General features: G+C 45.5%; 1 protein-coding gene across 1 annotated transcript in view; it reads right to left on the bottom strand.

Annotated features, from left to right (window-relative positions):
- The window catches only part of LOC124616316 (uncharacterized protein KIAA1522-like), a 485,968-nt gene that overhangs the window by 76,542 nt on the left and 383,970 nt on the right, over positions 1-25,456 (bottom strand). The window contains exons 13-14 of the mRNA XM_047144621.1: positions 11,677-11,983; positions 7,427-7,580 (exon numbers count right to left, since the gene is read on the bottom strand). Of these exons, the coding sequence (XP_047000577.1) occupies positions 7,427-7,580; positions 11,677-11,983 (461 nt within the window). The remainder of the gene's footprint in view (positions 1-7,426; positions 7,581-11,676; positions 11,984-25,456) is intronic.

Here is a 25,456-nt window from a genome sequence, read left to right as displayed (position 1 = left end):
TCTTTGAAAGTCAACGTAGATCAAGAACCCAGCTCCCGAAATGGGTGATTCGGATAGTAAGAAGAGAAACGTGCTATGCGGGAGCTCTACCAGAGAAATGCAGGGATGAATGAATCGTCGTTCGTACGATGTAATAAACGGATTAACATGTACTTAGGGCTAACATTCTACGTGTTACGAGATTGTTTTTAATGTCTTTAGTTTCTCCTATTAGAATGTTGGTTTATAAGTTTTTTGTATCGAGCGAGGCAAATCTAGCCCCTGGCGGAATATCATTTTGTTGCTAATTCATAACACTTCTTTACGCTATAATGTGACTGGCAGTACTAATAATCGCCATTGTAGATCAGGAGTTTATAAATTAATGTGCAGTGATTTTGACAAAATATGTATTGGTCAAACTGGGCGTAATTTTACAACACGGTTCAAAGCACATATCTCGGATACAGCACGTAAAAAATCAGTCTTTGGACAACATCTGAGTTGTAAAAATCATTCAGAAGGAGATATCATGAATAACATCAAAATTCTGCATTCTATTCCAAAAGGATTACTCGTGAACACACTGGAAGAAATAGAAATATCTGTTTATTTCAAAAATAATCCGTCAACCCTGTTGAATGAACAGGCGGATTTCCGAGCAGTCATGAATAACATCAAAATTCTGAATTCTATTCCAAAAGGTTTACTCGTGAACACTCTGGAAGAAATAGAAATATCTGTTTATTTCAAAAACAATCCGTCAACCCTGTTGAATGAACAGGTGGATTTCCGAGGAAAAGTTTTCTTCGAATTATTTGGCGGCTTCATTTAAGTAGACTGCTGTTTTTCTGTTTTACCTTAATTTCAGTGGCATTTTCATTTTGTATGCTAAAATCTCGTAACAGATAGATACATATAATTATGTTGTTGAGGATTTATTAACAAAACTTTGATACGAGTGAGTACTCTAGAATTTTTCCAGTTTAATTAATTGACCGTACATTTTTTTATCACTAGATTTTATACGGTGACAAAATTTTTCGACAAATAACGGCTTATGAGCTTCCAGGTACATTGTTCTTTGTGAAAAATAGTTCTATATTAAAGAATGTGACCAGCATTCCAGTTTTGTTATATGATCAGGGGCTATTTCATAACCATATGTTATGCGTTGACGTAATTTTACCACAAATAACAATTTATTGGCTTCCAAAAATGTTAAAATGTGTGTGAAATCTTATGGGACTTAACTGCTAAGGTCCTCAGTCCCTAAGCTTACACACTACTTAACCTAAGTTATCCTAAGGAGAAACACACACATCCATGCCCGAGGAAGGACTCGAACATCCGCCGGGATCAGCCGCACAGGCCATGACAGCAGCGCCCAAGACCGCTCGGCTAATCCCGCGCTTGGCTTCCAAGTACTACTGTTCTTTCGTAAAGCAGGTCTGTATTACGAGTACGACTAGCTTTTTGCTGGCAACTTATAGAAAAAATTGTTCTGCCGCCACTTCAGAAACACCATCTTGATTATCTTCCAGCTGCGATCGCCCTCACTCGTTATGTTAACGAATGATGTCCATGATACACACCTTTGATATTTGCTGGCCATCTTACTACGACGTCTCCTTGGCAACTGCGTCCGTAGCTAGCAAGTCCAGGCCAGAAGAGTGCGCCAATGTTCTATTTAATTTCGTATTACTCAGATCACAGCATAATTACTGTATAATTGTCATAGTTTATAGTTATTTTACATAAATCCATTTGTTTATTCTATATACACTTTCTATTGATCAAATAGCCGATGCTATGAATATATGATACTACTTAAAAAAATTATTTCCGCCAGATGGTACTACAAAAAATAAGATAAATATGAGAAATAATTTTCAAATAGTCTCATTACAGTTAGTCATTATTTTGAATAATCTATTCTGTCCTATAGGCACTGCTTTTTATAATTATTCACTTTCAGGTAAATCGTATCTTCAAATGATAAGTAGTTTATGCAAATCGTTCCTCATTGGCTGACGTTAACGTCGGCACAAACACACCATCACAAGATCTATATAACACAATGCTTCCTAGACAACAGCAACAATTTCAGTGATTGAGGTGTCTACTGACTGTTCTGGACGTCCTCGACTTCAGCTGATGGGTAACAACTCCTCAGTTTTAATAAGTTACTTCATTTTAAGTTACTGACTTCTTTATGTAACTAGCACGATTTCTATACTTTACAGTGCTATTCTGAAGATTGCCTAAGACTAGGATGAAACTGATCATTTTAGATAAAATAACCATTGCGATCAAGACAGTTTTTCACTAGTCTTACATAGCTTATAAGATCGCTGTTCTCAAAAAGTGTTACCAAAAGTACTGAATGTGAACATTAGTGAAAGTGAAACAAACATATTACAGAAAGGGTGAACTCACAGCACTGGAGGAAACAGTGCCACAGTAGAACAACAGAGACGACTGAACATGTAGGGACTCAATAGATACAGCAAAGCTTCCCATAGTAGAGCAGAACAATGTAGTTAGTAAAATATCCAAAATAATCGAGAAAGGTGATAATAAACAGAACAAGAACAGTCAACTGATAAGAGAACCAATGAGACCCGCGAGAAACTTAATATCAAGAGTGGTGACCACGAAGTAGACGAAGTTAAGGAATTCTGCTACCTCGGAAGCAAGATAATCCATAAGGTATGAAGCAAGAGCACATAAAAAGCAGAGTATCACGGCAAAGAGCGTTTCCCTGGAGAAGACAAGCCTACTGGTATCAAACATAGGCCTTAATTTGGGAAGAAATTTCAGAGAATGAACGTCTGGAGCACGGCATTGTATCGTAGTGAATTATGAACAGTGGGCAAACCGGAACAGAAAAAAATCGAAGTGTTTTAGATGTGGTGCTGCAGAAGAATGTTAACGTCGACTGATAACTAATGAAAATGTTTCTCTGCAGAATAGACGAAGAGAGGAACACATGGAAAACATTGACAAGAAGAAGGAATAGGGAATAACCTCCATAGTGCTCCAGGAAGCTGCAGGGGGTAAAAACTGTAATGGACGACGGAGATTGGAATACATCCAAAGAAAAACTGAAGATGAGAATGTAAGGAGAGAGAAGAGAGAGAGAGGAAGAGAGAGAGAGAAAGACGCTGCAGTCATGGACTGTGCGGCTGGTCCCGACGGCGGTTCGAGTTCTCCCTCGGGCATGAGTGTGTGTGTATGTCCTTAGGATAATTAAGGTAAAGTAGTGTGTAAGCTTAGGGACTGATGACCTTCGCAGTTCACACATATCTGAACAGAGAGAGAGAGAGAGAGAGAGAGAGAGAGTACCGCGCTATAAGGGGACCATGCCCTAATCTCGCAAAACAGTCCCATACCGTAATAGCATCTCCCCTGTACTTCAATGTTGGCACTATGCTTGATGGTAGGTAAAGTTTTCCACGCATTCGCCAAACCCAAATACTCCGATCGGTTTGCCACAGGGTATAGCGTGATTCATCAATCCAAATCATTCGTTGTTAGTCATTCACTGTGCAAAAAAATGGCTCTGAGCACTATGGGACTTAACATCTATGGTCATCAGTCCCCTAGAAATTAGAACTACTTAAACCTAACTAACCTAAGGACAGCACACAACACCCAGCCATCACGAGGCAGAGAAAATCCCTGACCCCACCGAGAATCGAACCCGGGAACCCGGGCGTGGGAAGCGAGAACGCTACCGCAGGACCACGAGATGCGGGCTTCACTGTGCAATGGTGTCGCTTTTTTACACCACCTCAATTGTCACATAGTACTGACTATGAAAATTTGTGGCTTATGAGAAGCCCCTCAGCCAATTTACCTCATTCTTTCTAACTCCCTGCGCACAGTTACTGCGCTAGCTGGACTGCTAGCAGCATTTTGGAACTGACGATTGATTCTTTCTGCTCATTTTAAGCGATTTTTACAGCCATCCTTCCAGATGTTCGACGGTCCCTGTCCAGATTGAAATGTCAGCGATGCATAGGACACTCATGTGACATCCGAGTAACCTTCATTCGAAGAGACTGAGCTATACTGACCGGTCCATTCCGCTGTTACCTCTTCTCTGCTGACAACACAATACTCACTGCCTCCTTTTAAGTGCGGGTCCGCCTCTAGTGACATCTAGTAGCGAATTCCCCATTACATAGGAGTGTCCGGATACTTCAGACCGTACAGTGTATGTTTCATGAAATAACCATGACGAGGAAACGCAAGAAATTAGATCTCACACAGGAGTTCATCGAAAACCGTTCCTGCCACACTGGAAACAGATAGTGGTTCCAGAGGTACGTCGTAAGGTGGCTTGCATAATACATACACTGATCAGCCGAAACATTATGACCACTGCCCACAGCGACGTTGGATGCCACCTGTTGGCATTTCGGCACGTGACGCGGTAACTAAAGTATCAAAGCGGTACAGACACGGATGGAGGATCACCCTAGCGGAGATATGGGTTCCAACTGGGGAAATCCATTGACATAAGCGACCTCGAAAAGGTCAGATTATTATTACGCAGAGCTCCTGAACGAGTATCCCTAAAACGGTGAAGCTGGTTGAATGTTCTAGCGCTACTGTTGTGAGCATATACGGAAAGAGGTAAAAGGACAATGAAACTGCCACTAGCCGCTAAATGATTGAACGTCCACGACTCTTCACAGAACGTGGCGTTCGCAGGCTTTTCTGGTGTGTAATGAAGGATAGATGGTGATTTGTGGCATCTCTTCCGAAAGAGCACAGTGCTGGTGCACGCACAAGCGTTTCGTAGCGCACCGTTCATCATACATTGTGGAACATGGAGCACTGCAGCAGGCCATCCCTACGTGTTCACATGTTGACCCAAAGAGATCGTCAATTACGACTACAGTAGGCACGGGAGCATTGGGATTCTGTCGGCGATCAATGAAAACGTAAAAATGTGATTCACCCAAAGAGCCCACACGTCGTAATTACGACTGCAGTAGGCACGGAACCATCGGAATTCTACCAGCGATCAATGGAAACGTGTCGGCTCTTCGGGCGAATCACATTTTTGCTACACTAGGTCGATTGTCGAGTCCACAGATACTGTCACACAGTTGAAGGCAGCTCGAAACGTGCAGCGCACCACGGACGCAGGCAGGTGGGACGAATATTAAGCTATGATAGACATTCTCCTACGCTTGCATGGCACCTGTGGTAGTAACCGAAGACATGCTGACAGCTGTGAACCACCTGCATCCCTTCATGTTTGATGTCTTCCCCGACTGCGGTGTCATCTTTCAGCAGTATAACTGTCCGTGCCTCGGAACCCGATGCGTGGCACAGTGGTTTGAGGTGCATTGTAGTGGGCTCATGATCTCGTGGTCGTGCGGTAGCGTTCTCGCTTCCCACGCCCGGGTTCCCGGGTTCGATTCCCGGCGGGGTCAGGGATTTTCTCTGCCTCGTGATGGCTGGGTGTTGTGTGCTGTCCTTAGGTTAGTTAGGTTTAAGTAGTTCTAAGTTCTAGGGGACTGATGACCATAGATGTTAAGTCCCATAGTGCTCAGAGCCATTTGAACCATTTTTTTAGTGGGCTCATGGTGATGTCTCGGCGACGAAATTCGCCTGATGCAAATTCAGTAGAACCCACCTGGGTCACCATCGGGCACCATCGCCTCATACGCAAATCAGCGGCTCGTTATTTATGCGAATTACGAAACCTGCGTATAGACATCTAATGCCACATACCTCCACAAACCTACCAACAAACTGTCGGATCCCTAATTCGCAGAATCAGTGATCTATTTAGTACTAAAGACGGACAAAGAAGCTATTAAGTAGGTGGTCAAAATGTTTTGGCTGATCATTGTATGTAGATTTAGAATAACAGAGAGAAACATCACTGATGATTGCTCTAACAGTCCACGGGTATGCTGCCGGTGCATAGTGTTCAACGGGCACAATATTTCGGCGATGAGACATGTCGCCATCGTCAGGTGCGCTGACGAACTGAGCTCCTGAGGGCCGGGGCCGATTTAAATTCCCTCCCCCCGCGGGCCGCTCTCTTCGCCGCGCCGGCGGCCGCGAAGACGTGGGTGTCGGAATCTGTCGTAGCGTTGATGTGCTTGCTACGTCCGCCCTGGTCGCCAGTACGTGCTTCTTGCTGAGAGTCTTCTTAATTACATTCAATGCCGGGTCCCAAGCCTTGCTGAGATTGTAGCCGCAATCTCGGTTGATAAGATCTTCCCTGGTGCGAATTTCAATAGCCTCCCTTATAACGCTGTACGCTCATAATCCATCTCGTGTTTCTCGGACAAACAGTGCTCTACTACCGCCGACTTATTTGGATATTTCAGTCGAGTGTGCCTTTGATGTTCTCGGCAACGATCTTCAATGGTGCGTACTGTTTGTCCGATATAAGTCTTCCCACACTCACAGGGAATTTGGTATATGCCGGCCTTCCTCAAACCGAGGTCATTTTTCGCCCTTCCCAGTAATGCTCGTGTTTTATTGGACGGGCAAAAGACGGTTTTAACTCGGTGTTTCTTTAATATACGGCCGATTTTCCCCGATAGTGCGCCGTTGTACGGAATAAAGGCAGTGGCTACCTCTTCTTCCGTGACTTCATCCGTCTCCATAGGTTGTGCTGTGGTGGTGGGACGGAGAGCGCGTCTAATCTGCCATTCCGAGTACACGGTTTTAAGGTGTTCCAATTCCTAGGGCAGATTCTCTGCGTCTGAGATGCTGCTCGCCCTGTGTACTAGTGTTTTTAGTACTCCATTCCTCTGAGAAGGGTGGTGGCAACTGTCTGCATGCAGTTACAGGTCAGTATGCGTTTTCTTCCTGTGCATACCGTGGCTAAGGGTACCATCAACTCTTCTCTTGACCATGACGTCGAGGAATGGTAATCTTCCTTCTGCTTCGGTCTCCATAGTGAATTTGATGTTTAGATGTATGGGGTTTAGGTGTGTAAGGAAATCCAGGAGATTGTCCCTACCATGGGGTCAGATGACGAACGTGTCATCGACATAACGGAAGAAACAAGTAGGTTTCCAATTGGATGACGCCGGCGGGGGTAGGGGATTTAAATCGGCCGCCCGCCCTCAGGAGCTCAGTTCGTCAGCGCACCTGACGATGGCGACATGTCTGATCACCGAAATATTGTGCCTGTTGGACACTACGAACCGGCAGCATACCCGTGGACTGTTCGAGCAACAAATACGCCGGGAGAAACTGAAGAATCACATCACTGATGATGTTCTGAAAAGTAGAATATAGAAGACCTCGATGTACAAAAAAAGAGCACTGTCAGAAATTACATGTAGACCATGTTTTACAATTCTGCAACACCATTACCAACGGTGACTTCGGTAAGTGGCGACACAAACGAAGATACTGGAGGGGCTCGTTTATAAAGCGCTGAATGTTGGAGTGTGCTCACCTTCCTGGAGTGTCTTCGTCTCGGCGGCCTGCCCCGTGGGAAAGATGGTCTTCACGTAGATGCCCATGTGGCCCCTGGGCGAGTCGCGGCCGCCCACGATGCTGAAGCCCAGAGACTTCTTGCCTGGGCCCTTCTCGAACAGCACGGTGTGAACCTACACACACCGACAGGATACTGGTGAGCACACCTGGAAAAGGTACCCCTACGTCAATAGCATCACTTTCCTTTAATGGCACAATCATACCCACAGAGGAACCAAGACGTAAGGACTAATCTCCTTGAGTAGTTACCGAAATACATTTAAATAGCAACATGTACGTCAAGGCAAATGGGTTGTCATTAACTTTTGACAGAACTCCATAGGCACGGTAATTCTCGCAGCGTCTAGAAACTGCGTGACGGGCAGCCATTTCTGTTGAGTTACACACAAAATTAACCTTCAGCCTCGAGCAATATACAAAATATCACTTGAATTCGAAGTAAAGTCGTAATTATGTCACACACAGAGCTGTCGAAAGTCATGGCATAGTGATGTGCACATACACTCATACAGATGGCGGGAGTACCAGGTCCACAGGTATAAAAGGGCAGTGCAATGTCGCAGCTGTCCCCACGTAATCACAGCTGAACGACGGGAATTAACAGACTGAGTCAGAGATAGACGTATGGGACATTCCATTTCAGAAATAGTTAGGGAATTCAGTATTGCGAGATCCACAGTGTAAAGCGTGTGGCGAGAATACCAAATTATCAGGCATGACCTCTCACCATGGATAACGCAGGGGCCGACTTGCCCCACTTAACGGCCGCTGAGAGCAGAGGCGTTTGCGCAGAGTTGTCATTGCTAACAGACAAGCAACACTGTGTGAAATAATATCAGAAATGAGTGTGGGACATACGACGAACGTATGCGTTAGGAAAGTGCGGCGAAATTTCAGGTTAATGGGGTATGACAGTAAACGACCGACGCAAGTGCCTTTGCTAACAGCACGACATGCCCTGCAGCGCCTCTCCTGGGCTCGTTACCATATTGGTTGGACGCTAGGCTATTGGAAAGCCGTGGCGTGGTGGACGGATCCCGATCTCAGTTGGTAATAGCTGATGGTAAAGTTCGGGTGTGTCGCAGACACCACGAAGCAATGGAGCCATGTTGTCAACAAGGCTCTGTGCAAGCCGGTGGTGGCTCCATAATGCTGTGGGCTGTGTTTACATGTAATGGACTGGGTCTTTTGATCCAACTGCACCGATCATTGATTCGAAATGGGTATGTTAAGGTACCTGGAGACCACTTTCAGTCGTTCATGGGCTTCATGTTCTCAAACAACGATGGAATTTTTATGGTTGACAATGTCCTATGTCACGGGGTCACAATTATTCGTGATTGGTTTGAAGAATATTCTGGCCATTCCGAGCGAATGATGTGGCCACCCAGATCGCGCGACATGAATCCCATCGAGCGTTTATGGGACGTAATCGAGAGGTAAGTTCATGCACAAAATCTTGTATCGACAACACTTTGCAATTATGGACGTCTTTAGAGGCAGCATGCGTCAGTATTTCCATAGGGGACTTCCAATGACTTGTTGAGTCCATGCCACGTGGAGTTGCTGACTATTCCGGGCAAAATGAGGTCCGACACGATACTAGGCGGTCCCATGACTTTTGTCGCTTCCGTGTATAGCTCTAACAAGGGCGTCACTAGCCACTATGTTAAAAGAAGCTGTCCGAGTAGATAGAGCGGAGATGCGTATTGCTTGGAGCCATTGTAAAAAGAAAGTTGAAACGCAATATATGTCACACACCTTAGACCAGGGTACTGGTGTGACATAAATTTGTAGTTTCGACACTGATTTCACGCGACTTGATTTTCCAGCCTGTTTTTTTTTTTCGTGTGTAAGTGGTAAAAATAATCAAATATTACACAACATTCTGACATTTCAGTTGATTGTTGGTAAGAGGTCATGGGTTATTTGATCAGAATGAATATGGATAGTAAACCGTGGTAAGAATTGCTGTTTTGAAGAGCGCACCGCAGCGCGTAGTGTGAAGCAGTCTCCCTCCGTTTCTGGCGGTGGCGCCGCTGTGACAATCGCAGTTTTGGTGTCTCCCTCTAGTAGGAAAGGGGAAAAGTTGCCTGTGCACGTGCATTTAAAGGGCGCTATGAGCTCGCCAGTCGGTGAGTCTGGGAGTCGGTGCAGTGAGTCGACAGAGTCAGTCGGAAGGCAGACACTCGCATGTTAGTCAGTCGGCCCTAAGTCTCCGTCGCTGTTAGGTTGTGGACTGAGTCGGGTTCGTCGTTACTCCGCTGTTGGACGAGTTGGCAGTCAGCAGCAGGCAGGTCCGCACGGTGCAAGTACGCGCCGGGACCGTGGTCGAAGCAGACGGAAGGCCGTTGGTCGATCGGTCGGCTGGTCGTCGGATGGCGACATGTGGTCTGCTGAGCGTTGACACCAGGATCAGTCGGGAAGAGCCGGCAGCCAGCAACAGTCGGGTCCGTATGGTTTTAATATTCGCCGCGACCGCTGCCGGCGAAAGCGGGCTGCCGTTGGTCGTTTGCTCGGCCGGTCGTCTTAGTCAACGACGTCTTGGATTCTCAGGATGAACACCATTTTCCAAGTCGGGATGTGGTTGGACCTTGTTGGTTCGTTGGAACTGAGCAGCGACGCAGTCTCCACAGCGCGAAGCCAGGCCGAGGCTTTTGGCGGCGGGCACGCGCTGTTGCATTTGGAGGCGCTAGCTGCGAGAGCGACTTTTCGCTTTCCTCCGAAGCAGGATCCTCAAGTTGGGTAATTGGCTACTTCCTTTTAAATCTCGACTGTTACGATTTGTTCGTTATTTGTAGATTATTGTTTCCTCAGCCGTTCACGCGTGTGATAAGAAGTGGTGTGTGTTGTTGTCTAGAACCCCCAGCCTTCTTCCGTAGTGATTTGACAGTTGTGACTTGTGTTTTCTGTATTCTTTTAAACTTGTCTTGAGTGGTGTTTGATGCCTTGATCTTGGTGAGACCGAGTTAGAAGGTGTAGGTATCTTGGTTTACTCGACATCGGCCGATATTCTCTGTATGTCTGTCGTTCGGAGCTACCTCTGTCATGTTTGTCGGATTCGGTGTGTTAACGAATTTATTGCTTGGAGTGCAACGGCCTAATTCCTGAAATAATTTTTGTCGTGCCTATCATCTTGAGAGGCGGTATATGTGTACTGTAGAGCATGGTAACTCGTTTGGCCAACCTTGTATAATTTTATATAAGATTGCATTTCATGGGCTTTTATTTAAATGGTCATTTTAGTATATAAAGTTGCCACCTTTCCACCGTCACAATTTTCTTAGAAGTTAAAATAAAGTTGCACCTTCGGCGGCAAGTTAATCTTTTACTTTTAGTATTTTGTACCATTTCCATCCCTCCTACGGGGTGCATAGTTTGTGTCTTTGTGTCAATTGTTAAAACTTTTGCTTTAAGGTAATCTGGTGTGTTGCAGATTTGCACCAGTGTAGTCTTTCAGAGATTGTTGTGAGCGGTCGTGAGTACGGCCGTGTCAAAAGGGAGCGGCAAGGTTCTCAGCCCGAAAGCTCATATACTCAAAAATTTGTTTCTTTCTGCCTGTGAATAAATTGTAACTTGATATTTAGAGGGTGCTTTCTGCTTATAATTTAAAATCTGTTTCTTAAAAAAAAAGAAAGCTTTTAGGAATAAAATTCCCATTTTTTAAAAGCACTTTGATTTTGATTTCTTCAGTTACTCCCTGGCAACTACTCCCACGTTCACATAGTGCGATTAAATGTGTTAATGTTCTTGATGAATCGCTACTAAATAAAATAAATTTTTAAGAATATTCTTTGAAAATTAAATCCACGGTTGAGATAGAATGATCAAAAGACTCTGAGAAACAATGGGTAGGGCAAGCAAGTGATTTGTTTAACTCTGAAAGGATTGGTCAGAATTGGCGAACAAGGAGAACTAGACAAGAAAGTGCACACCTACCAATATGTTAGAGAGCAACAAAAGAGAAGGATACAGGAAATGGAGACAGAGAGAGAGAGAGAGAGAGAGAGAGAGAGAGAGAGAGAGAGAGTCACCAGTGGAGGAGACAAGAGGACGCTGAAGATCTCCGAAGCACAACGGTTGGATGAAGAGGTTGTGGCAGGAGAAGAAGAAAACAGAACCCATTAAGGGGGCTACCCTTGTCGTTCAGAGGTCGTAACAAAAATAGAAGTCAGTTGTCGGTGCTAAGACTGGCGAGGCGCGACTCACCGTCATGGGGTGCTGCTGCTGGCGCTGCTTGGTCTCCGGGGAGGCGCCGCGCAGCGCGGGCGTCGACACGAAGACGTCGTCGACCATCTCTGCGAGCGGCGAGCGGGCGCCCGTGCTGTCGCTGAGGGTGCGCTTCTGCGCGGCGTCGCTGCCGGCGGAGAGCAGCCCGCTGGCGCTGTTGCACACGCCGACGCCGACGCCGCCGGCGCTCGCCACGGCCGCCACGTGCAGCGCCGCGCGCGACGCCCGCCGCGTCGCCAGGTACGGGTCACGCCGGTTCGTCAGCGACACCGGCGGGATGATCGGCCTGCAGGCAAGGGGAGCCCTTAGCTATCTAGTGGTGCAGCGCTCTTACAAGGGAAGTACTCACTTTCAACAAAAAAAAACCGAATCCAAATAATTTTAAAATACAGGGTGTCCACAATGAGACTCCAACATCTGAACTCATAAAATCTGAGAGGAAACACAATTTATTGACTAACAAATACAGGGAAATCATACAGCAGCTCATCAAGTTTTCATACACGGGTGGACGGTTCAGTACACTTCAACATGGACGCCACGGGTAGCGCGAAGAATATCAAGTCTATAATCGATTTCGTGCCCTGTGTTGCGGAGCATCTGTTCTGTGACAGAGTTGATGACAATTCTTATGCGCTGTTTCAAGTCTTGCAGGCCCTTTACTGGCGTAGCGTATATCCGGTCTTTCACATAACCCCACAAGAGAGAATCGAAGGGGGTTATGTCGGGCGAACGTGGCGGCCAAGGAATTGGACCCCCACGGCCAATCCATCGTTGCGGGAATGTCTCCTTTAAAAATTTTCGGACATCAAGGCTCCAATGGGGTGGTGCACCGTCCTGTTGAAACATGATGGCTTCATCCACAGGCGGCTCCTGAAAGAAAAACGGCCCAACAATGCGATTCATCATCAAACCACACCACACATTAGCTTTCGGACTGTCGCGCATGTGTTCCCTAGGTGCATGTGGATTTTAGGACCCCCAGATGCGCACATTGTGATGATTGACAGCCCCTGACACATGAAAGGTTCCCGCGTCAGTAAACATCACGCGTGATAAAAATGTCTCGTCCGCGGCAATGCGATCTAACATGACACATGCAAATTCTTCTCGCTTTCGTCGATCATCAGGCTTCATTTCTTGCACAATCTGCACTTTATATGCGTACAAACGTAATCGCTGATGAAGCGCTTCGTGCACTGTTGAACGTTTCATACGAAGTTCTCGTGCTGCCTGTCGCACTGACTTCTCTGGACTTTGTTCGAATGACTGCCGCACTTGTTCCACATGATGTTCGCTGATCCCAGGCTTACCACCACCATGCCCTTTCGCAACACTCCCAGTAGACAAAAACAGATCACACCACTACTATATAGTCTTGAAAGACGGGGGTGATTTGTTGTAAACTCGACGAAAGTTTCTTTCCACTTGGGTCGCCGATTTTGTCTCTGTATACGACCAGATCACTTGTGCACGCTCCTTCATATCCTTCATTTTGCTAAAACAATTGATTGCAGCTCCGCTACGGCCATTTGGCGTATCAAATTTGCACGCCACAAACTTGTTGAGTTGCTTTGTCTGCCCCTTCAGGATTCGCAGGTCCACCATCTGAAATGAGAAACATATAGGATATTAAAATGTTGGAGTCTCATTGTGGACACCCTGTACTTGCCGCCAGTCAGAACTAAGGAGCTAAATTGCAGGCATTTCATTCGTCAGTTTCTACTCCCTCTAACAGAACTTCAGTGGAAGATGCTGTTTCCCCACTATGACTTTTCAGCGACTGATGGAAAACACCTGCTGTTATTGGAAAGTCCAAAAAGTCCATGTGTTACAACATGATAAATTATAAGGTACGAGCCGTTAATTTTACTTGGGCTGTGGATCCAGTGCTTAATCCCCCTCATCATAGCCAGTTACATCTATCAGTGTGATGTGTGATGTACAGACAAAATGCACTTCATAGCAAATTATTCTGCATGTCGAGTGCGGTGTGTTAAAGATGATGTTTTATAGTACAGAACGCTGTAATAATATTATTAAAAAGCGCATACGACTTATCTGTGTTGTGAAACTTGCCTTGGTCCTCCTTCACTACTAATGGAATTATTCATGGACTTGCTATAGTCTAAGGAACTGACTCAGGGAACATGAGACTGGGATAGTAATTATATTGATTCAAGAATTCTCCAGTAAAATATATTTCCGCACGGGTACACAAAGAGGCAACGCTGTTAACAGAAATATCGCTAAGTTTTTGACAGATTTACTTCAGATTTTTACACCAGTTTCTATAAACATTCGAACGGACGTATGTTATATAATTTTTAAATGTATACAATATATAAATATGTATGTAATATAGAACGTAGAAATCTTCTAAGCAAACATCTCCAAACGTTCTTGACCGACTCACATCAAATCTTTACATCATACTTTAATAAAAATTCGGACAGATGTAGGCTGTATACACTCCTGGAAATTGAAATAAGAACACCTTGAATTCATTGTCCCAGGAAGGGGAAACTTTATTGACACATTCCTGGGGTCAGATACATCACATGATCACACTGACAGAACCACAGGCACATAGACACAGGCAACAGAGCATGCACAATGTCGGCACTAGTACAGTGTATATCCACCTTTCGCAGCAATGCAGGCTGCTATTCTCCCATGGAGACGATCGTAGAGATGCTGGATGTAGTCCTGTGGAACGGCTTGCCATGCCATTTCCACCTGGCGCCTCAGTTGGACCAGCGTTCGTGCTGGACGTGCAGACCGCGTGAGACGACGCTTCATCCAGTCCCAAACATGCTCAATGGGGGACAGATCCGGAGATCTTGCTGGCCAGGGTAGTTGACTTAAACCTTCTAGAGCACGTTGGGTGGCACGGGATACATGCGGACGCGCATTGTCCTGTTGGAACAGCAAGTTCCCTTGCCGGTTTAGGAATGGTAGAACGATGGGTTCGATGACGGTTTGGATGTACCGTGCACTATTCAGTGTCCCCTCGACGATCACCAGTGGTGTACGGCCAGTGTAGGAGATCGCTCCCCACACCATGATGCCGGGTGTTGGCCCTGTGTGCCTCGGTCGTATGCAGTCCTGATTGTGGCGCTCACCTGCACGGCGCCAAACACGCATACGACCATCATTGGCACCAAGGCAGAAGCGACTCTCATCGCTGAAGACGACACGTCTCCATTCGTCCCTCAATTCACGCCTGTCGCGACACCACTGGAGGCGGGCTGCACGACGTTGGGGCGTGAGCGGAAGACTGCCTAACAGTGTGCGGGACCGTAGCCCAGCTTCATGGAGACGGTTGCGAATGGTCCTCGCCGATACCCCAGGAGCAACAGTGTCCCTAATTTGCTGGGAAGTGGCGGTGCGGTCCCCTACGGCACTGCGTAGGATCCTACGGTCTTGGCGTGCATCCGTGCGTCGCTGCGGTCCGGTCCCAGGTCGACGGGCACGTGCACCTTCCGCCGACCACTGGCGACAACATCGATGTACTGTGGAGACCTCACGCCCCACGTGTTGAGCAATTCGGCGGTACGTCCACCCGGGCTCCCGCATGCCCACTATACGCCCTCGCATGCCGGGTGTTGGCCCTGTGTGCCTCGGTCGTATGCAGTCCTGATTGTGGCGCTCACCTGCACGGCGCCAAACACGCATACGACCATCATTGGCACCAAGGCAGAAGCGACTCTCATCGCTGAAGACGACACGTCTCCATTCGTCCCTCCATTCACGCCTGTCGCGACACCACTGGAGGCGGGCTGCACGACGTTGGGGCGTGAGCGGAAGACGGCCTAACAGTGTGCGGGACCGTAGCCCAGCTTCATGGAGACGGTTGCGAATGGTCCTCGCCGATACCCCAGGAGCAACAGTGTCCCTAATTTGCTGGGAAGTGGCGGTGCGGTCCCCTATGGCACTGCGTGCATCCGTGCGTCGCTGCGGTCCGGTCCCAGGTCGACGGGCACGTGCACCTTCCGCCGACCACTGGCGACAACATCGATGTACTGTGGAGACCTCACGCCCCACGTGTTGAGCAATTCGGCGGTACGTCCACCCGGCCTCCCGCATGCCCACTATATGCCCTCGCTCAAAGTCCGTCAACTGCACATACGGTTCACGTCCACGCTGTCGCGGCATGCTACCAGTGTTAAAGACTGCGATGGAGCTCCGTATGCCACGGCAAACTGGCTGACACTGACGGCGGCGGTGCACAAATGCTGCGCAGCTAGCGCCATTCGACGGCCAACACCGCGGTTCCTGGTGTGTCCGCTGTCCCGTGCGTGTGATCATTGCTTGTACAGCCCTCTCGCAGTGTCCGGAGCAAGTATGGTGGGTCTGACACACCGGTGTCAATGTGTTCTTTTTTCCATTTCCAGGAGTGTATATTTCTAATATATAAATATGTGTGTAATATACTTTGACGGGAAAAAATCGGAACACCAAAAGATAACGAATGTAGTGTAGTGAAATTTCGCGATAGATTTGTCTAGGTAACACGTTTTAGTGGTAAACATTGCAACTCCACAGTGGTCTACGGGTAGCATGTTTGATTAGTAATCAAAATGTACCCCGTCCCGTGTTTGAACCCCGCCATCGCTTACATTTTTAACAAAAATCATCAGGAATGGCTGCCGAAGACTTCCGGCATAAGAAGTCGCGCCTCATTCAGCCAACTGCCTTTTCAAAGAGGGCGGAGGAGCGGATAGAGGTTCAAGGCACTTTCTTGTCCTTGGGGTGGGAAACTGCTTCTAAGGCCGGAAGAATCAGCAATAATCAACTACACGAGGAAGCAAAAAAAAAAAAAAAAAAAAAAAAAAAAAAAAAAAAAAAAAAAAAAAAAAAAAATTCAGGCCACTGCATTAAAGACTCATAATGTGTTTCCACGCGACACGTGGTCTGCAATTGAAAAGTATCATGATGATCTCTCCATTGGCAAAAGATTCCGGACTAGTCCCCGATTCAGATCAAGGAAAGGGAACTGCCAATGCGGAGATGACCATGAGAAAAAAACTGAATAACGTTCTGCGAGTCGGTGTGTAGAATTTCAGAAGTTTGAACGTGGTAGGGAAGCTAGAAGATGTCAGAAGGGAAATGCTAAGGCTCGATCTAGATACAGTATCGTGGGGTCAGTGAAGTGAAATGGAAAGAAGACAACGATTTCTGGTCAGATGAATATGGGGTAATATCAACAGCGGCAGAAAATGGTATAACGGGAGTAGGACGCGTTATGAATAGGAAGGCAGGGCAGAGAATAAGTTACTGTGAACTGCTCAGTGAATGGATGGTCCTCATCAGAATCGACAACAAACCAACACCTGCAGGCATACCTGCCGACGTCGCAAGCGGAAGAAGAAAATTAGAGACAGTATATGAGGATATTGAAAGGGAAATTTAGTATGTCAAGGATGATGAGACAGAATGTGATTCTAGGGAAAAGCGTAGAAGAAAGATTATGGGAGGATATGGGCTTGGTACTACGAATCAGAGAGAATAAAGATTAATTGAGTTCTGCAATAAATTTCAGCTAGTAATAGGGAACACTGTGTTCAAGAATCACAAGAGAAAGAGGTATACTTGTAAAAGGCCGGGAGATACGGCAAGATTTCAGTTAGGCAGTAGCAGCTGGCCGAGTCACAAGCACCAACAGGGAAGTAACCGATTTTGTGACTTTCACGAGTTCCTAACCAAGAGCGAATTTTATAATATCGTCTGTGTGCTTTAATAGTTTAATTTCTTGAGTTTCTGCGTGTTCATTTAATATCTAATAGCCACAATTTTCGCATTTCCGTTTGCTTCGAAAAGTATACCGATTTTGTGACATATTACAAGTCCCTAACCAGGGACGAATTATTTAGTGTCACTTTTGTGCTTCGGTAGTTAGGTATTTGAATCTTTGTGTATCAATCTAATTTATGAGACACAGTTACTGCGTTTTCGTCAGGGTCAACAGTAGAGTTTCGAAGCACGTGCCGATAGTCCGTTTATCTGCGTAGTTTAGTTTTCCAAGGTCTTTAATATGGACAGGGACTGCAACTATTGTGTGCGGATGCGAGCCGAGTTGGTGACACCTCGCTCTCAGCTTCAGGCTGTGATGGCTTCGGTTACACAGCTTGAAGATGCAGTGGATGGGCACCACTGTGGTGGGCCGGCCGTGGGGATCCAACGGACGTCCAGCACGTGCGAGTCCTCCGGTCGGTCCTCACCAGTGGCCAGCCCAGTTACTGCTCGCACTGAGGTTGATCCCTCACCTGAGAGACAATCTCCACTCCTTCCAAATTAATAATATTAGTGTAGACCAGATGTGGCTTGAATTTGAATAAATAGTACCGGCAGCAGTTGAGAGATTTATACCAAATAAATTAACAAACGACGGAGCTGTTCCTCCTCGGCATACAAAACGGGATAGAACACTGTTGCAGAAACAACGAAACGAACATGCCAAATTTAAACAGATGCAAAATCCCCAAGATTGGCGATCTTTTACAGAAGCTCGAAATTTAGCGCGGACATCAATGCGAGATGCTTATAACAGTTTCCACAACGAGACTTTGTCTCTAAACCTGGCAGAAAATCCAAAGAGATTCTGGTCTTATGTGAAGTATGTTAGCTGCAAGAAACTATTGCCTTCTCTGCTTGATAGCAATGGAGATACTATCGAAGACAGTGCTGCCAGAGCAGAGTTACTAAACACAGAATTCTGAAATGCCTTCACAAAGGTAGACGAAGTAAATATTCCAGAATTTGAATCAAGAACAGCTGCCAACATGAGTAACGTAGAAGTAAATATCCTCGGAGTAGTGAAGCAACTTAAATCACTTAATAAAAGCAAGTCTTCTGGTCCAGACTATACACCAATTAAGTTCCTTTCAGAGTATGCTGATGCATTAGCTCCATACTTAACAATCCGTACCCAAAGACTGGTAAGTTGATCAGGTCACACCAATTTTCAAGAAAGGTAGTAGGAGTAATCCACTTAGTTACAGGGCCGTATCGTTAACGTCGATATGCTGTAGGGTTCTGGATCATACATTGTGTTCGAACATTATGAATAAGCTCGAAGAAAACTCTGTAGTGGCACACAGTCAACATGGGTTTAGAAAACATCGTTCTTGTGAAACACAAGTAGCTCTTTATTCGCATGAAGTGTTGAGTGCTACTGACAAGGGGTTTCAGATAGATTCCGTATTTCTAGATTTTCGGAAGGCTCTTGACAGTGTACCACACAAACGGCTTGTAGTGAAATTGCGTGCTTATGGAATATCGTCTCAGTTACGTGACTGGGTTTGTGATTTCCCATCAGAGCGGTCACAGTTAGTAGAAATTGACGGAAAGTCATCGAGTAAAACAAAAGTGATTTCTGGCGTTCCCCAAGGTAGTGTTATAGACTCTTTGTTGTTCCTTAGTTATATAAACGATTTGGGAGACAATCTGAGCAGCCGTCTTAGGTTGTTTGCAAATGACGCTGTCGTTTATCGACCAATAAAGTCATCAGAAGATCATCCGCAGCTCGTGGTATTGCGGTAGCGTTCTCGCTTCTTGCGCACGGGGTCCCGGGTTCGATTCCCGGCTGGGTCAGGGATTTTCTGTACCTCGTGGTGACTGGGTGTTGTGTGTTCTTCATCATCATTTCATCATCATTGACTTGCAAGTCGCCGAAGTGGCGTCAACTAAAAAGGACTTGCAATACGGCGGCCGAACTTCCCCTCAAGGAGCCTCCCGGCCAACAATGCCATACCATCATTTCATTTCATCAGTAGATCAAAACAAATTGCAAAGCGATTTAGAAAAGATATCTGAATGGCACAAAAATTGGCAGTAGACCCTAAATAAAGAAAAGTTTGAGGTCATCCACATGAATGCTAAAAGGAATTCATTAAACTTCGGTTACACCATAAATCAGTCAAATGTAAAAACTAAATACCTAGGAATCTACAAACTAAATACCTAGGAATTACAATTACGAACAACTTAAATTGAAAGGAACACATAGAAAATGTGGGGAAGACAAACCAAAGACTGCGTTTTATTGACAGGCCACTTAGAAAATGTAACAGATATACTAAGGAGACTGTCTACTCTACGCTTGTCCATCCACTTTTAGAATACTGCTGCTCGGTGTGGGATCCTTACCAGATAGGACTGACGGAGTACATCGAAAAAGTTCAAAGAAGGGCAGCACGTTTTGTATTATCGCGAAATATGGGAGAGAGTATCACAGAAATGACACAGGATTTGGGCTGGAAATCATTAAAAGAAAGGCGTTTTTCGTTGCGACGGAATCTTCTCACGAAATTCCAATCACCAACTTTCTCCTCCGAGTACGAAAATATTTTGTTGACACCGACCTACTAGGAACGAACGATCACCCCAAAAAAATAAGGAAATCAGAGCTCGTACGGAAAGATATAGGTGTTCGTTCTTTCCGCGCGCTATACGAGATTGGAATAATAGAGAATTGTGAAGGTGGTTCGATGAACCCTTTGCCAGCCACTTAAATGTCATTTGCAGAGTAGCCATGTAGGTGTAGATGTAGATGTAAATTACATCATGGTCAGGCAGAGATTCCGAAATCAGATACTGGATTGTAAGGCATACCCAGGAGTAGATATAGACTCAGATCACAATATAGTAATGATGAAGAGTAGTCTGAAGTTTGGGAGATTAGTCAGAAATAATCAGTGTGTAGAGAAGTGGGATATGGAAGTACTAACGTAAGGAATGAAAACATGCACTTGAATTTCTCTGAGGCTAGAGATACTACGATCAGTAACAGCTCAGTAGGCGGTTGAGTTGAAGTGAATGGGCGTCTCTAAAAAGGGCAATCACAGAAGTAGGAAAGAAAAGCGTTGGTACAAAGAAGCAAGCGACAAAGAAACCATCGGCAGCAGAAAAAATACTTCAGTTGATCGATGAAAGAAGGAAGTACAATAATGTTCAAGAAAATTCAGAAATACAGACATAAAATCTCTCGGGAATGTAATAAATAGGAAGTGCAGGGAAGCTAAGGCGAAATGGCTGCAAGATTTTTTAAATTCTGAGAAAAATAGGTGTAAGTTTCAGGGAGAGATGGGTAAATACAATATGTACAAAAACCAAGAGGGATTAATAGGCGTAAACGACCAAGAACGAAGGGTTCGGATTAAAAAGGGTGTAAGACAAGGATGTTGTCTTTTCGCCCCTACTGTTCAATGTGTACATCGAAGAAGCAGTGATGGAAATAAAAGAGAGGTTCAGGAGTGGAATTAAAGTTCAAGGTGAAAGTATCTCAGTGATACGATTCGCCGACGACATTGCTATCCCGATGAAAGTGAAGAAGAATTGCATGATCTGCTGAATGGTATGAACAGTCTAATGAGGACAGAATATGAATTGACAGTAAATCGAAGAAAGGCGAAAGATAGGAAAAGTAGCGAAAACCGTAACATCAGGATCGGTGATCACGAAGTAGATGAAGGTAAGGAATTCTGCTACCTAGGCAAGAAAACAACCCATGACGGATGGAGTAAGGAGGACGTAAAAAGCAGACTAGCAGTGACAAAAACGTTATTCCTGGGCAAGAGACTTCCTCTAGTATCAAACATAGACCTTAATTTGAAGAAGAAATTTCTGGGAATATACGTTTGGAGTCAGCATTGTACGGCAATGAAACATGGACTGTGGGAAAACCAGAACAGAAGAATATTGAAGCATTTGAGATATGGTGTTACAGACGAATGTTGAAAATTAGGTGGACTTATAAGGTAAGGAATGAGGATTTTCTGCGCAGAATCGGAGAGGACAGTAATATGTGGGAAACACTAACAAGAAGTAAGGACAGGATGGCAGTACATCAGTTAAGAGATCACGGAATAACTTCCTTGGTACAAGAGGCAACTGTAGAGGATAAGATTTGTAGAGGAACACATTAGAACACTTCCAGTAAATAACTGAGGACGTAGCTTTGCAAGTGCTACTCCGCGATGAAGAGGTTGGCACACGAAAGGAATTCGTGGCGGACGGCATCAAACTGATTACTAGAAAAAAAATATCGCAATATCACAGATTAACGTAAGCACCAGATAAGTCGTTGCAAATGCGAAACATTGGTATATTAATAACTGGTGTAACCGCCAGAATGTTGAATGCAAGCATTTAACGTGTTGTACAGATGCCGGATGTCAGTTTGTAGGATGGAGTTCCATGCCTGTTTCACATGGTCGGTTAATACAGGGACGGTTAGTGCTGTTCGTGGAAGAAGCTCGAGTCGTCTCCGATGATGTCCCAGTGGGACAGATACTGTGATGGAGCAGACCAAGGCAACACGTCGACACTCCGTAGAGCATGTTGAGCTACAACAGCCGTATGTGGGCGACTGTTATCCTGTTGGGAAACAGGAATGTGGCTCACGAATGACAGCAGGTCAGATTGACGAAGCAATTTGCAGTCAGGGAGCGTGGCATGACAACGAGAGAGCTCCTACTATCACACGAAATCGTATCCCAGACCATACCTCCAGTTGTAGGTCCAATGTGTCTAGCACGTATTCAGGTTTTATGCTGGCCCTCAACTGGCCTCTTCCTAACCAACTCGCGTCCATCACTGGCACCGAAACAGAAGTAGCCTTCATCAGAAAACATAACAGACCTCCACCATGTTGTCCAATGAGCTCACGCTTGCACCACTGAAGCGGTGGTTTGGAGTCAGTGGAATGCACGCTATAGGGTGTGTGGCTCGGAGCTGCCCTTGGAGTAAACCGATGTGTACAGTTCGTTGTGTCACAGTAGTACCAGTAGCAGTTGGCACCACAGTGACACAGCGAACTGTACACACTGTGCTGCTCAAATTGCTGCTGTATGTGCAGCCGATAATGCGCCAGAGCCATAAGACGAACACGATAGTGCCACTTGGCCGTCCGGAGCCCGTTCTTCTTAAGACCATAGAATCCCATGACTACCGCTGCGCCGGCCGTTGTGGCCGAGCGGTTCTAGGCGCTTCAGTCCGGAACCGCGCGACTGCTACGGTCGCAGGTTTGAATCCTGCCTCGGGCATGGATGTGTGTGCTGTCCTTAGGTTAGTTAGGTTTAAGTAGTTCTGAGTTCTAGGAGACTGATGACCTCAGATGTTAAGTCCCATAGTGCTCAGAGCCGTTTGAACCATTTGACTACCGCTGCCAGCAATCAAGTATTCAGCCAAGTCTTTCTGCAAAATCGCGGAAGGAACATCCAGCTTCGTGCATCCCTATTACACGATATCGTCAAGCTGAGTGAGGCGTCTTTGTCGTCTTAAAGGCATTCTTGACTACATCAACTCACCACGCGCAGTCTCAAAAGTAACTAACACCCTTGACCGTTACAGCTTGTATTTAAAGCAAATCTGATTTGCTTCCTGATAGTGGCGCTACTAGCATCACTCTCAAGCGACTGGAGTGAAATTCGAACAGATATCTTCTTTCAGCCTCGCGGGATTAGCCGAGCGGTCTCAGGCGCTGCAGTCATGGACTGTGCGGCTGGTCCCGGCGGAGGTTCGAGTCCTCCCTCGGGCATGGGTGTGTGTGTTTGTCCTTAGGATAATTAGGTTAAGTAGTGTGTAAGCTTAGGGACTGATGAAAAAAAATGGCTCTGAGCACTATGGGACTTAACATCTATGGTCATCAGTCCCCTAGAACTTAGAACTACTTAAACCTAATAAACCTAAGGACAGCACACAACACCCAGTCATCACGAGGCAGAGAAAATCCCTGACCCCGTCGGGAATCGAACCCGGGAAGCAGGGGGCGGGAAGTGAGAACGCTACCGCACGACCACGAGCTGCGGACGTAGGGGCTGATGACCTTAGCAGTTCAGTCCCATAAGATTTCACACACACACATCTTCTTTCAGTCGTACAAACACGCCTACCAACTTTCGTCTATGTCGCACAAGTCCTTGGTGTTACTTTTTTCCGTGAGTGTACGAAGGGGAAACGTTCTTAGCAAAACTCTCGCAAAGCTTTTGGCTGATTTACTTCAAATTTTCGCATGGTACTCTAATAAGCACTCAGACAGACATAGGATACACATTTTTTAAACAACAATGTACAGATTTTCTTTTAAATCTGAATACGAGGAAGGTAATACTGCTCTGTGAAAATGTATGGTTTCGTTTTCTTTCTCAAATCCAGTTTTAAATATTACGGCAGGACATTTGAATCGTTAGAAAAATTGTTTCTTCCAAGTATATACTTTCCCCTTATTTATAATTATATACACAACAATGTACTGTTTCGTCATCTTCCTCTTAGTCGGTTTTAACAGGAAACAGGAAATTTGGTTTATGACTTATCGGCTTATAATTAGAATACTACTATGGCATCTGAACCGTCGAGTACTTTGTAATCTTACCCTTTGGCACGTTAAAACTTTCCCATCATAGAAGGTAATATCCTCACAGATCCGCAGCTGGTGAAGTTTCTCTCACATCTCGTGTACAAATGATCCCAACTGATTTACTCATTCATTAAATTCTCCATCAACGTTTCGTTTGCAATAACAATAAACAAGGCTTAAGGCCAAAAAAAAATGGACAGAGGAGGAGTGGAAGGAAACTGTGGGTGGTAAAACAAAAGTAGAAACGCTGATATCAATTTTCAAATACTCATTTACAAACGAAAACCCAGTGGTATTACCTCTACTTAATTCTAGTCGAAAGGGGTGTTGAGAAACACCTGAAATCAGTGAAAATGAACAAAGCCCCAGGGGCCGATGGAATCCCTACGAGATTCTGTACCGAATTTACGGCTCGATTATCCCCTGTTTTAACTATAATCTACCTTAGATACCTCGAATAATAAACCATACTTAGTAATTGGAAGAAAACGCAGGTCACACGTGTCTCAAAGAAGGGTAACAGAAGTGATTCACAAAACTACAGCGCAATATTCTTGACATTCATTAATCTTAGAACATATTCTGAGCTCTAACGTAATGAGTTATCTCGAACAGAATGACTTTCTCCATACCAACCAGAATGGACCCCCAAATGGCGGTTCAAATGGCTCTGAGCACTATGGGACTTAACATCTGAGGTCATCAGTCCCCTAGAACTTAGAACTACTTAAACCTAACTAACCGAAGGACATCACACACATCCATGCCCGAGGCAGGATTCGAACCTGCGACCGTAGCAGTCACGCGGCGACCCCCAAATCATCGGTCATGTGAAACCGAAATTGTACTTTTCTCAGATGACATCCTCAAAGCCATCGATCAAGGCACGCAGAACATGCAATATTTCTCGATTTCCGGAAGGTATTTGACTCAGTACCACATCTATGCTTATGATCAAAAGCATACACATGCCCCGTGTACCAAGATACGAAGTACCCCTTCACGCTGAGCCGGATGGTGACAAAACTATTAGGTTGTAAGTACAAGTCGGTGTGAGTACGTTTCCTGTAGACTGCGTTGCGCTATCGACCAAGTGTACATCGAGTGATTGATGATAATTCTGAGTCAACATCTAAGTCTACTGCCTTTTTGCCTTATGTAGGAAACACTTGCAACAAGATTTTACGGAAATAGAATGTGAAATGTGTTTTCCGACCTCCATCTAAAATTAGAGCGCTTTTGAGTTCTGTTACGGATGATCTTGGTTTGCGTAAGGCGGGTGTATATCGCATTCCTTGTAGCTGTGGCATGGCATATATTGGTCAAACTATCAGGACCGTGGAGTACCGATGTACTGAGCATAAACGGCACACACGATTACAGCAGCCAAGTAGA

Source organism: Schistocerca americana, chromosome 5 (assembly GCF_021461395.2).
Source record: "Schistocerca americana isolate TAMUIC-IGC-003095 chromosome 5, iqSchAmer2.1, whole genome shotgun sequence".
Taxonomy (NCBI): domain Eukaryota; kingdom Metazoa; phylum Arthropoda; class Insecta; order Orthoptera; family Acrididae; genus Schistocerca; species Schistocerca americana.
This window is presented reverse-complemented; position numbering and strand designations above follow the sequence as displayed.